Source organism: Rhinoderma darwinii, chromosome 1 (assembly GCF_050947455.1).
Source record: "Rhinoderma darwinii isolate aRhiDar2 chromosome 1, aRhiDar2.hap1, whole genome shotgun sequence".
NCBI lineage: Eukaryota > Metazoa > Chordata > Amphibia > Anura > Rhinodermatidae > Rhinoderma > Rhinoderma darwinii.
In genome coordinates, this window is record NC_134687.1 from 370,600,331 (window position 1) to 370,612,707 (window position 12,377).

The window sequence follows — 12,377 nt, forward strand, 5'->3', positions numbered from 1 at the left end:
GTAATCCAAGACCAACACTTTCAGGGCACATGGACTGGTCAAATGAAGATGATGTCCTCAAACTTCAAAGAACTAAGAGCTGTATGGGAGACACTTATAAGAGCTTCACCCACCATAAAAGGGAAGCATATAAGAATTTTATCGGACAACACGACAGCAGTGTCCTTTCTTCGCCATCAAGGGGGAACAAGACACATTCTTCTTCAGGCCCTCTATGCACAAATTTTCAGTTGGGCAGAAGAAAACGTCCTATCAGTCACGGCAGTCCACCTAAAAGGCTCAGAACCTATCAGCAGATTTCCTGAGTCGGGAAAAAGTAGACCCAGGAGAATGGTCCCTAAACAAGGAAGTCTTTCGGTCCCTAACCCGAAATTGGGGTTATCCACAAATAGACCTGTTTGCCACGAGGAAAAACACTCAAGTAGAGACATTCTTCTCCCTAAATCTCAGAGACAACCCATTGGGAGTAGATGCATTGTCCCAACACTGGGACATGGATCTGGCCTATGCCTTTCCTCCGTTTCCTCTAATACCAATGGTGTTAAGAAAAATCCAGGAAGATTTGACAAAGCTCATCATTATTCTTCCCTATTGGCCGAAAAGAAGTTGGTTTCCAATCGTACAATACCTAGCGTTGGAAGATCCTATCATGCTCCCAGTCAAGGAGAATCTTCTCTCCCAGGGTCCCTTTTTCTTCCAGGGAATAGAGACTCTGAAATTGTCAGCCTGGATCCTGAAAGGCAGATCTTGAGGAACCACGGTCTGTCAGACGAGGTAATTTCAACTATCTTATCAAGTCATAAAGAAGTTACCTCTAAAATCTATCAAAAGATTTGGAACAAATTCTGTTCCTGGCATGGAATCCCAGGACCAGATCCCTTTTCTCCCAACATTGCGAAAATCCTAGATGTTTTACAATCGGGATTCAAAAAAGGACTTGGCCCTAGTACCTTAAAAGTACAGATTTCAGCCTTAGGAAATTTTTTTAACACTCCTCTGGCTGAACATCGGTGGATCAGAAGATTCACCCAAGCGGTCTCTAAACTGAAACCTTCCCTAAAGAAATCCGTTCCTACCTGGGATTTGAATGTGGTGTTAACGACTCTTTGTGAGCCCCCCTTTGAGCTGCTCGACGAAATTAGTATGCATTTTTTAACTCTAAAAGCTGCATTCTTAGTCGCTATTACTTCAGCAAGAAGGATTGGAGAAATCCAATCTCTGTCAATCATAGAACTGTACCTAAAAGTACAAGAGGATAAGATCATCCTAAAGCTGGATCCCTCATTTATTCCAAAGGTATCTACCGCTTTCCATAGAGAACAAGAAATAATTCTACCTTCCTGTTATCCAGATCCAAAAGACCAACAAGAAGAAAAATTCCATTGCCTGGATGTCAGGCGAACAATTCTTCAGTATCTGGATAGAACCTCCTCCTGGAGACAAGATAAAAATCTATTTGTCCTATTCGGGGGAAAGAATAGGGGAAAGAATAGAGGAAAGAAAGCCTCAAAAGGCTCTCTAGCGAGATGGGTAAAAACCACCATACAAGAAGCCTACAAGTCCCAAGGACTATGTGCCCCACAAGGCATCAGAGCCCATTCAACAAGGGCAGTCTCGGCATCCTGGGCAGAAAGAAGAGAAGCCTCTATGGACCAAATCTGCAGAGCTGCCACTTGGTCAAGCCATCATACGTTTTACAAACATTATAGACTCGATGTTCTGTCCGATACGGATTTAAGTTTTGGACGGAAAGTCCTTCAATCCATAGTCCCGCCCTGAGCATTATAATCTGGTATTGCTCCTGTAGTGCTGTCATGAGGGATGTACTGGAAAATAGCAATTAGACCTACCGGTAATGGTATTTCCAGGAATCCATCATGACAGCACCATTACATCCCTCCCTGATTGAATTCTGATTTGTGCAATTAACATGTCAGTTATTATCCCTAGAAATAAAATAGGGTTGCATCCATCCTGGTGTAGTAATTGAAAAACACTGGCAAGTGGGTGGTGGGAGGGGCCTTTTAACCTCTCTGTCTTCCTGTCCCTACAGAGGTCAAGAGGGCAACCTCCTGTAGTGCTGTCATGATGGATTCCTGGAAATACAATTACCGGTAGGTCTAATTGCTATTTTCAATGCTGACGTCTTCCACATTGATATTCTGCAAAAATATTGGAACGAGCAGCGTATACTGCAGTTTGTTTAAAAAACATTGTTTTACGGTAGGAACGCACTAGGTAGAATCCGGACAAATACGCTGCGTAAATCCGCCCTGGTAGCCACAGGAAATTCCATCCAAAAAAAGGCACCAAGTTGTGGTGCGGTTTTTCGGGTGAATGTCTGCTGCGGAAATCCCGCAGAAATAAATAAAAAAAATTAACTTACCCACCCGTAGTCATGGCGCTGTGTCTGCAGCAGTCACATGGGATGGAACGTCATCCGAGGAGGCCAGGCTGCGCTCAGAAGAGTATTGCGTTGCTATGACTACTGCAGGGGGTAAGCATGAGCTTTATTTATTAATTTCAAATTCATAATATCTTTATTTTTGTGGTGTAATCGCAGCATTTTTGCTGCAAAAGTCGCCAACTTATAGCACTTTGTTGCAGGTTTTACCGCCCCATTGAATTTAATGGGGAAAACCTGATCGACATCGTTAATTTCCATGCTGCAGCGTCAAATACCGCACCGCAGTTCAATTTATGACCTTTTTTCAGCTGATTTTTTTTATACTGTGTGGATGAGATTTGTTAAAATTTCACCCACACTGCTGCTACTGTATTGCGCTGTGTATTCTGCAATGAAATCCATTGCGGAAAATCCGCGGTGTTCACGCTGTGTTCCTACCATTACAGTTGAAAATCTGCATCATCTATTTGTTATATAATAATGAGAATTGTAAAATCGCCCTCCTGCTGTTGATAAACTGTGGGCGGGTAGTTGTAATTGACGTCCACTTCCCGCCACAATGGCTCATGGCTTGAAGGGTAACTAAACGTTCACCAAATTTCTGACATGTCGTAGTAACATGTCAGAAGTTTTGACTGGTGGGGGTCCGAGCACTGAGGCCCCCACTAATTGCTAAAACAACGCAACAGAAGCGCTCGTGTGAGCGATCAGCCTCTTTGTTTCCGGAAAGCCGATGTATCGGAGTACGGGCTCATAGACTTTCTAAACGTTTAGTTACACTTTAAAGCCTTTGTGCATTCCCGTACAGACTAATTCAAGTACGCAGTGCAGATATTGGCACCTAGAGACCCGAGAAAAATTCTCTGTATGCACTTGTATAAAATTGGAGGCATAAAGAGGTACGGTACAGAGATCTTGCACCTCTATGAAAGCCCTATTACGGCTCCTTACAAAATGTAGCTAAATAAATATTTTATATACTGTGGTATAAATCGGTGGCAAAATAGAGCATATGTCATTCCAAATATTCAACAAGTAGGCCACAAGTGAACATGGCCTAATGGCCGGAATCGTAGAAGAATACGATCCTGACTATTTAACCTCCTTGGTCAATACTTACCAGGACATAATAAAAATAAATCTTAGGGCATGTCGAACAGCCTATGTCAATAATGGCACATTGTAAACCTACTGGCATATAAACCTATGCCAATATAAAAATGGTTGTAAAATGAATGCTAATATATTTGGATCCCAAGATGGTTCCCATAAAACTGCAGTATTTCCGGCAAAAAACAAGACCCATACAGCTGCGCCATTTCTTTTAGTTAATACCCACTATCTAGCGTTTTTCTCTGGTACTTCACTTGACTGCTATTTATACATTTCCTTTTTTATAGGGTGTGAATCCATCTCCTGAACTCCTAGCACCAGACTGCCTGTTTCTGCTGCAATTATGCGGTCAATATTGCTCGGAGCCGTGACAAACCTATCAACCTGGAATGCAAGCATCATGGAGATGGATACAGGGGAGCTCATGGTAGAAAGGTGGTGGCGCACCGATAGTAACCATGCTCTGAAAATAGGAATCATCACAGCACTAGGCTTTCTAATCATCTTGGGGAACTTTTTTGTTATGTTAGTCATTGCTTCATCTGTTTCTGGCTGGTCCAGTAATAGCCGCTATATTCTAATCTCCTTGACCGGCACAGATGTCACATTGGCATTAATTGTGGTCCCACTCAATCTGTATGGCAGCCTTGTTCTAGAACCTGGTGATGAAGATGACCTCAATTCTACCCTTGGGTCATATTGTCACATAGTGGCTTTCCTCAATTCTTCTGTATTTGCCTCGTCAATCTACTCCTTGGCAACGATTAGCCTGGAACGCTATGTGGCAGTCTTCTTTCCTCTACATTACAACAGGGTAATGAGTCGCCGCCGGGTCAAGTTATTAATTGCTGCAGCTTGGTTGTTGCCACCAATCTTCTTGTCTCCCATATCCATCCCTGGTGGGAGAGTAATACATGTCTATTTTTCCCGGGCCTCCCTTATCTGTAACCCAGACTATGCCAGTAATATGATTTACTCTCTACTCCTCACAACAGTCATCTTTTTTCCTTGCTCAGCTATAGTCACATTTGCCAACCTTCGATTGTGGCTGGTGGCAAGAAAGCAGAGCCGACGGATGAGTGTGTGCTTAGCTGGCAGAAATCAGACACTGGGAATTCCCACAGTGAGTGAAAATGTGCCTTCAACTAGAATGTCTGGAATAGATAACAGTCTCTGTAAAGCCAAGGAAGTGGGTGAAAAAGGACCACGTAAAGGAGATGCTGCATCCAAGGTCCTGGTTCCAGTAGTCTGTGTATTCTACGCATGTTGGGCGCCATGCATGATTACTATCCTGTATAATGGTAAGACATATAATATAGTTCCATTTATTCATTCTCCAATGTTCACTATAGGTCCGTCTTTGGCTGGGTTTTTAATTTTGGTGGTTCTATATTATAGTATAGTCTTGTCATCAAGTATACAGATGATCACCTGTATTTGTCATGAAAACTGTAGTGTACCTAGTATACATAATGGAAGTTGTATATACCTGCCACAAATCAAGAGTCCGGTAATCAGAATGACTCTAGTGAAATTTTCTATTCCAGTAATTAACGGTCTTTCCACATTACCTGACCCATGCATGGCTGTAAGAAATACATATAATTCAATTTCTTAGAACCAAGTATCTCCAACCTCAATTGATGTTTTAATCAATGGTGCCAGTAAAGGACCTTTTACATGGGAAGATGATCAGGGGAACGGCACACTTATTCCTGATCATCGGTCCGTGTAAGAGTCAAGCGATCAGCCGACAAACTAGCAAACTTATAGACTTTCTATTGAGCCCATACACAAATTGCTTGCCGACCAGGAACCAAGCAGCTCATTGCTCACCCGAGTGCTTCTGCCGCTTTGTTTTAGCGATCGGTGGGGGTCTCAGTGCTTAGATCCCCACCGATCAAGACTTCTGACATGTCATAGTGGCATGTCAGAAGTTTTTTGAAAGTTTAGTAGCCCTATAAAGTGAGTAAAAAAAAAAAAAGTTATTTTAACGTTTGTTTTTCTACCATGTATCAGGATGAACCGCACTTATTTGCCCTATATAGTCTTCTCTCCTGGGCTCTGTATCTAAACTTGCTGAGTAATGTGCCTTTTATATAACTTGATTCACTCCAAGGCCATTTAACCAAACTAGGCCTCATGCACACGGCTATATTATGGATCTTTATTGTAGGATTCTGTAATACAGCGCCCATAGACATAGTAATTAAAAGGAATCCATGAAAAAAAAAAAAATTGTGGCACTGTTTTAGGGGAGAATACAATGCCTCACGCAGGAAGCATTTAGTGTGAGTGCATATGGCTCCTAGATACAAAACCGTCAGGACGGTTTGCTTCCCCTACAGGTTCCATTCACAGCGTATAAAAATTGCGATTTTTCTTAAAGGGGTATTCCGGTTACAGAAGATATTTCCAACTTCTCTCCCAATGTCTTGAGTTGTGTAATAAAGTATACCTTGTTTGTCCCCCTCCCATATGTCCCCAGTACTCCAATATTAATTGTTAGTTCACCTGCCTTAGACTTCAAATCCCACAGTTCCCCACTGAACTGCAGTCTGTGCGAGTTTACAGGAAGATCTGCTCACTGATTGGTTCATAGCAGAGCCACACCTCCGGCATCCCTGCTTGTCAACATGGTAAGATCATTCTCACCATGTAAAAAAGGATTTGCACACGCACCATGCATTGGAAGTCCGGTCTGTCAATGTGGGACAAATGTGCTTGCTTGTCTGGCAAGAGCTAAGCGACTACAGGTCGTAAACTTGGGGAAAGAAATGTGACGGAAAGCATAGGGGGACTGGTAATGTAATAGCTGCCGCTCTGTACTTATCTGCTCCCGGTGCCATGACTGGAGCTGCTACTCTTCTGGCAGCCTTCCAAGCTGCAGATGCCCTCTTTTTCCACTCAGCCTTTCCTGGGTCTACGGGGTCCTTCCTTTCATTCTCTTTGCTGGAGCAATTTGGTTCTTCCTAATGTAACCTGTTCTCCTAGTGTACCCTTGCTATTTCATCTATTGAATTCCTGTTTTGACCTCTGCCTGTACTTTTGACCGTACTTGTCTACCATCTGTCCTGACCTCTTTCTAAGTTACCCATTATAAATCTTGCCACCTGCTACAACTGCACTTCACCTGTTACGTTGGCAGTCTCCATTAGAGACTAATCTGGGGGTAGCAAACTAGGGTTTCCCTGCAGCGAAGTTTAGATACCTGTATAGGGGTGTAAGGATGCATACAAGAGGTTCCCTTAGACTCCGCTCCCTGGTTTAGCCCTATGTCAACTCCCTTGGTGACAAAGTGGGTTCTCACCACTTTATCAGAGCACAATCTGCAAGTGTGAACCTAGCCTTAGGGTTTATGCACACGACTGTATTATGATTTTATATGGAGGCATTTTTTGGGAGATTCTTTACAAATCCAACAAATTTTGTTAGGAATTCAATCGGGTGCTATAAGGCAGCACACCTTTGCTGTACAGGCTCTGCAATGTTGTACGGGCTGTGTGCCCACTGCTCTGCCATGTGCATGAGCCCTTAAACTGCAGCTTTGAACGTGATCACGAATAGGCAGGAAGGGCATTTTACATCTAATTGGAAATACATTTTAAAGTTTTGTAGATTTTTTTTCCTGCAAGTATTCTTTAAACGTTTTTTTATTTTTTTTTCAGCTATTAAAAAAGAAAGAGTCCCTGAGTGGGTGGAATTTGTTTCCTTGTGGCTTCCAAGTGGAAATGGCTTCCTCAACTGCTTTGTTTACTTCTGGATCAACAGGAGTTTTCGCCATAAATTCCGTCAACTTAGCCGTAAACTGTGTCCGTGGAGATGGTGCTGCTGGAAAAGTGGTAAAAGGAAGTCCACTATTCGGGTCACAAAAAAAAATGCGATGGCAGCTTTACAAGAAAGGTCATGTAGCATGTCATCAACTTGTATGCTTCTTCCCCAAGCAACGGACTCTGTTTTCTAATATTAATTAAGTAAAACGATTTATATGTTCTATTCTCAACAGTGGTTTCCTGTAATGAACCTAGAAATGCACTTTAACCCCTGAATGTATGCCTGGCAATCTGTTCAGCGCCCATAACTTATTTAGTTGTAAAAAGCTAATTAAATGAGTGATCGTGAGGAGTGTAATGGCTTGCCTGGCTGTGTAACAAATGGTATAAGACATAGGAGAACAAGACACGAATACAAAAACTGTTTCTTAAACGGGTATAATAACCAAACTCATTGTGGCATGTTCAATGACTATAACCTAAAATTACATTAAATATGTTTTATCAGCTCTGACCTGCCAATTCCTAAACTAAGTCCATGTCAGAAAATGAATTTGGCTTGATTTTTTTTCTTTATAAATTATTTCACAACTATTGACCAGGATTCTGGTGTGTGAAATAACTTTCTCTATTATATAGGTTTTTAATGTGTTCACTTTGGTTATGCAGTCGTAATGCAATGGGTCATGTCAATGATGGATGAAGATAATGTCAATCTATTTAAAGAGTAAAAAATTGCATAAAAGGCTCTAAAAACGAAGTGAATTTCCTGTGGATGGGCCGAGTAGTATTGTAGCCTGTCCACGGATTGGTTTGGTCCAAAAAAGAGAAAAAGAAAAAAAAACAACTCTGTGCGTGGCTGTGAATGCCTTGAGTTTTGCCTATTGTCTTGAAGACCTTGCTGAATTTTGATTTTATTTAAAATTTTATAAAACCACTCAAATTAAATTTCTAAAGATAGACTGGTTCTATCTTGATGCAGTAGATAAAATGTTTTAATATTCTGGATATTTAGCACACTATCTTACATTTTGTTACCTGCAAAAAGAAAGAGTAGGCAACTTGTTGATTCAATAAAAACTATCAAGTGCTATGTACTGTAGTGCTTAGCATTGGTCTATAGACTGTGGCTCTATAGCTGTTGAGAAATTACAAATCCCCATGATGTCAAAACCGCTGTACCCATAGGCTGCGTTGTAGCTTCCCAACAGCTGTAGAGCCTAAGGTGGCAGACAAAGTCTAGAAGATGTTGGACAGTGATCAATATAAAGAAGATGGTAGCAGTAAATGTATTTCTTCAAAATTCTGTGCCTTTTGATATGTAGCTTCCATTAGGTAAAACGTTACAAGAAATAACACTATTTTTATAGATGCCACAATTTCCTTTTGCTCGAGTTGCATTATTAAAGTTGTAGCACATTATATGATACCTTGGAAGAAGTGTCTGGTATGTTGTGTAGGAAACGTTTGGCATTCATGCAGCCATGTTTCCAGTCTGTTTAGTTCTTGCCAAAACAAACTAATGTGAACTGTCAGAGAAAAGCAAGAACATTTTTCCCAAAGTATAAGTTTTTCTGCTTACCTTCTCAGATGGGAGCCAGTTTAATTTCTGGCAAGAACTATATGGATGTAACCCAAGTAGAAAATGACTCTATGAATGTCCCCTAAACGTTCTATGTGGCTTTTCTGTCAAGTGCCTTTGAAAATTTTCAGAATATGTTCTTTCTAGGGCTTGCATCAATAAAAAAAAGTATGTATATGTATATATGCCAAAACAAGGATTTGATCCCAGCAAGAGGAAGTAGGGAACCCCCTTCCCTATGCTGGGATTCAGGTCATCTTGACAAAAAAACTTATGGCAAAGATCACACGGGCCTCAATGATGTCAAAGTCCTTACTCTGTTCAAAGTCTTTAAGTTTATTATTTTTTCCTGATTTGCTTTATATTTTATTTTGTTCGGTTGTCCGGTTTTATTGTATTTTCAATGTTTGTATATAGTTATTATTATGAATATTAAAATAAAGCTTCAGGCCTTTGATAGTAATGTGTTCTGCTGTGTTCTCTATACTCAAGATCGGTTTACTAGGGTTTAAGAGGGGAGAAATTCATATAGACAATCTCCATTTATACAAATCTCTTTCCTGATGGAGCATAACACAAGTATGATGTAGGATGCAATGTTGGGGAATGGGTGGGCAATGTTAACATGTGGCAGATCCGCAACAATGTACAGCACCATAGAAGTGAATACAGATTTATAAACCCCCATTCACACATGGTAGGAAAAGCCACAAATGTTTGTAGTGCGTTTAATATTTCCCTTATGACTTCCAGCGCACACCTGGTAGTGGCGTTTCTTTGGTAAAAAAAAGGCAGCATTTTTCCTAAAAACACTGGAGGTACCCTAAAAACACTGGAGGTACCCTAAAAACACTGGAGGTACCCTAAAAACACTGGAGGTACCCTAAAAACACTGGAGGTACCCTAAAAACACTGGAGGTACCCTAAAAACACTGGAGGTACCCTAAAAACACTGGAGGTACCCTAAAAACACTGGAGGTACCCTAAAAACACTGGAGGTACCCTAAAAACACTGGAGGTACCCTAAAAACACTGGAGGTACCCTAAAAACACTGGAGGTACCCTAAAAACACTGGAGGTACCCTAAAAACACTGGAGGTACCCTAAAAACACTGGAGGTACCCTAAAAACACTGGAGGTACCCTAAAAACACTGGAGGTACCCTAAAAACACTGGAGGTACCCTAAAAAACCTGCAGTATGATACGCTACAGGGGATCATTTGTGCAAGACTTTGGACAGCATGTGGAAGTCTTTGTGTAAATGTACAGAATAAATAAATCTTGCCAATTTAGACTTTCAAATATAGCAACACACACAGAAAATGAATTGGATGGGTACAGGTCATACCTTATATGAAAAGTAATCTAGTAGCTGCCCTGTGCATATGACTATTACCCAGGACAACTTTTTATTTTTTAAAAGCGCTATATAAAATTTATACTATATATAAAAAGAAAATTGGACTGGGTCTGCACAATATTAAAATATGGTGTAGGCATTGCTACATGGTTTTAGAATTGCATTTATTAAAGAGCAGTAGGACTAGATAGCACACTATATTCAAATACATTTATTAAACTTGATTTGGAACAATTTCTCAATGTCCTAACTGCAACTGCCAGCCTGTAAGCAAACTATTTCTTTACTGCTTCTAGACCTCCCTGATAAGGAGATTACATTTCCGTGTTAAATTTTCATGAAATTTTTTTTATTTGTTTTTGGAAGTTTGTGTTTTCAATTTAAAAAAACCTGAAATCTTGCAGTTTCACAATAGATGATCCCTTTTTCTAGAGATCCCTTCTACACCGGAATCTCAATCATTACAGGCAGGATTACAATGAAGGATAACACCGCTAGTCTACAGCTGCAGACATAACTTTTAACATTGGATGAGGGCAGCTCACCTTCTCCCTGCACAAAAAAACCCTGCACAGATCGCAGAGCATGCCCACAACACTCTGATGGGTAATTTTCTGACACTTTCCTATTGAGGTCTATGTCCATGTGGCTGCTGTAAAACAAATCTCTAAACTGATGTTCATAGGTCAGAGCAGTCCAGACAAGACCGCTACCTTCATATTTGTGTACAGAAAATAAACCAATTTTGGAAGGTTTTAGTATATGGTTTTCATTAGTAAAAGATAATTCATAGATACATTTCCTTTAACTCCTTCCTACGACATGATGTACTATGCCGCCACAATATCATGTTCTCAATGGCCACACACCTATTGGCTTTGTATGTTGGTGTGCTTGTTCTGGTCCCCACTGCCAGGGGATTGCACTTGGATGCAATTTACGGTAGTTTATTGACTCTGTGAGCAAGTTTACAAGAGTAGCGACGTTTGAGACATACTCATTCACACTAAGAATGGCAGCTGGTTCCTTTTTGAACTAGCTCCTGAACCAATTACGGCATGGGGATGTGGGCACGTGACTTATTATACAGTTGACAACCCACTCTAATTGGGATTGCAAATCTGCTAAGGGGTTTAACTGCTGGGATCAATGTAGTTCGATATAGGGGAGGGGGATCCTGCGGGGATCCCTCCAGGTCTGTCATGTAAATAAGCCTATTAGGCCTTGCCAGAAGCAGGACCTAATAGGTTGCCTGCCAGTGTAAGGCCCTGTTCAGTTTTTGCCTACGATTAACGCATACGTTAGGATAAAGCTCCTGACATATAAATTAAATGTTGGCTGTGACGAATGCCAAATAGTAGCATCCATTGACTATCTGTTAAATAGATACGTCATGAACTGAGGTCATGAGAGTTCATGACTTATCTGTTAAACGGATACCATTCTAGCATATGGGTGGCTGATGCCACTATTAGATCCTTTAAATTGATGCCTGTCACCCATAGAGTATAGTAGTATCAGATTAACAGATCTGGCATGAACTCATAATCACATGACCTATCCCTTAAATCGATGTCTGTGACTTATGCCATACAGTAGCTTACTGTAAGGTCCACAGCCGCGGAAAGTTCTTACCTGCTCCCCTATGGCCATGGACGAGTGAGTACCGGGCGGCATCTTCCTCCTGAGAGACGCTGACACTACCTTCCGCATCACTGCACTGGTTCCCGTAGGGGGCGCGTGCGCGCTTGCGTCCAGCCTTAGTGCCAGTGCACACACACGAGTAAGATCTGCAATTAGCCCATGATCACCCTGGACTATAAAAAGGGCTCTGCCCTTTGACTCATTGCCTGAGCGTTGTTGTTTTTACCCATGTTAGGCTTAGCAAATGGTCCCTTAGTGTTATCCTGTTCAGCATTGTTCCCTTTGCTTACCTGTATCCTGTATCTCATGCTATATCTGTTCCTGTGCCTTAACCTGTTGCGGTCGTGTTGTGCCACCGGTCACGCCTGCTGATATACACGTCTGGTGTCTACAAATTGATCTGTGCCGAGCTGCCATTACTGTCTGGACTATTAAAGGTACTATTGTACTAGGACTGTTAGACCAGCTGCTACTCTGCTATGGTGGTGCGGTCTAAT

General features: G+C 41.3%; 1 protein-coding gene across 1 annotated transcript; it reads left to right on the plus strand.

Moving 5' to 3' along the window:
* Positions 1-3,863: 3,863 nt before the first annotated feature.
* Positions 3,864-7,484, plus strand: LOC142754428 (D(4) dopamine receptor-like). Its single transcript, XM_075860379.1, has 2 exons — positions 3,864-4,821; positions 7,189-7,484. The coding sequence occupies exons 1-2, from the start codon at positions 3,864-3,866 to the stop codon at positions 7,482-7,484; spliced, it is 1,254 nt and encodes a 417-aa protein (XP_075716494.1).
* The last annotated feature ends 4,893 nt before the right edge of the window (positions 7,485-12,377 follow it).

Bases quoted from the DNA above. Each gene is read 5' to 3' on its own strand.
- LOC142754428 (XM_075860379.1), top strand. From the start codon at position 3,864: ATGCGGTCAATATTGCTCGGAGCCGTGACAAACCTATCAACCTGGAAT. The intron at 4,822-7,188 runs GTAAGACATATA...TTTTTTTTTCAG, and splicing joins GATTACTATCCTGTATAATG to CTATTAAAAAAGAAAGAGTC.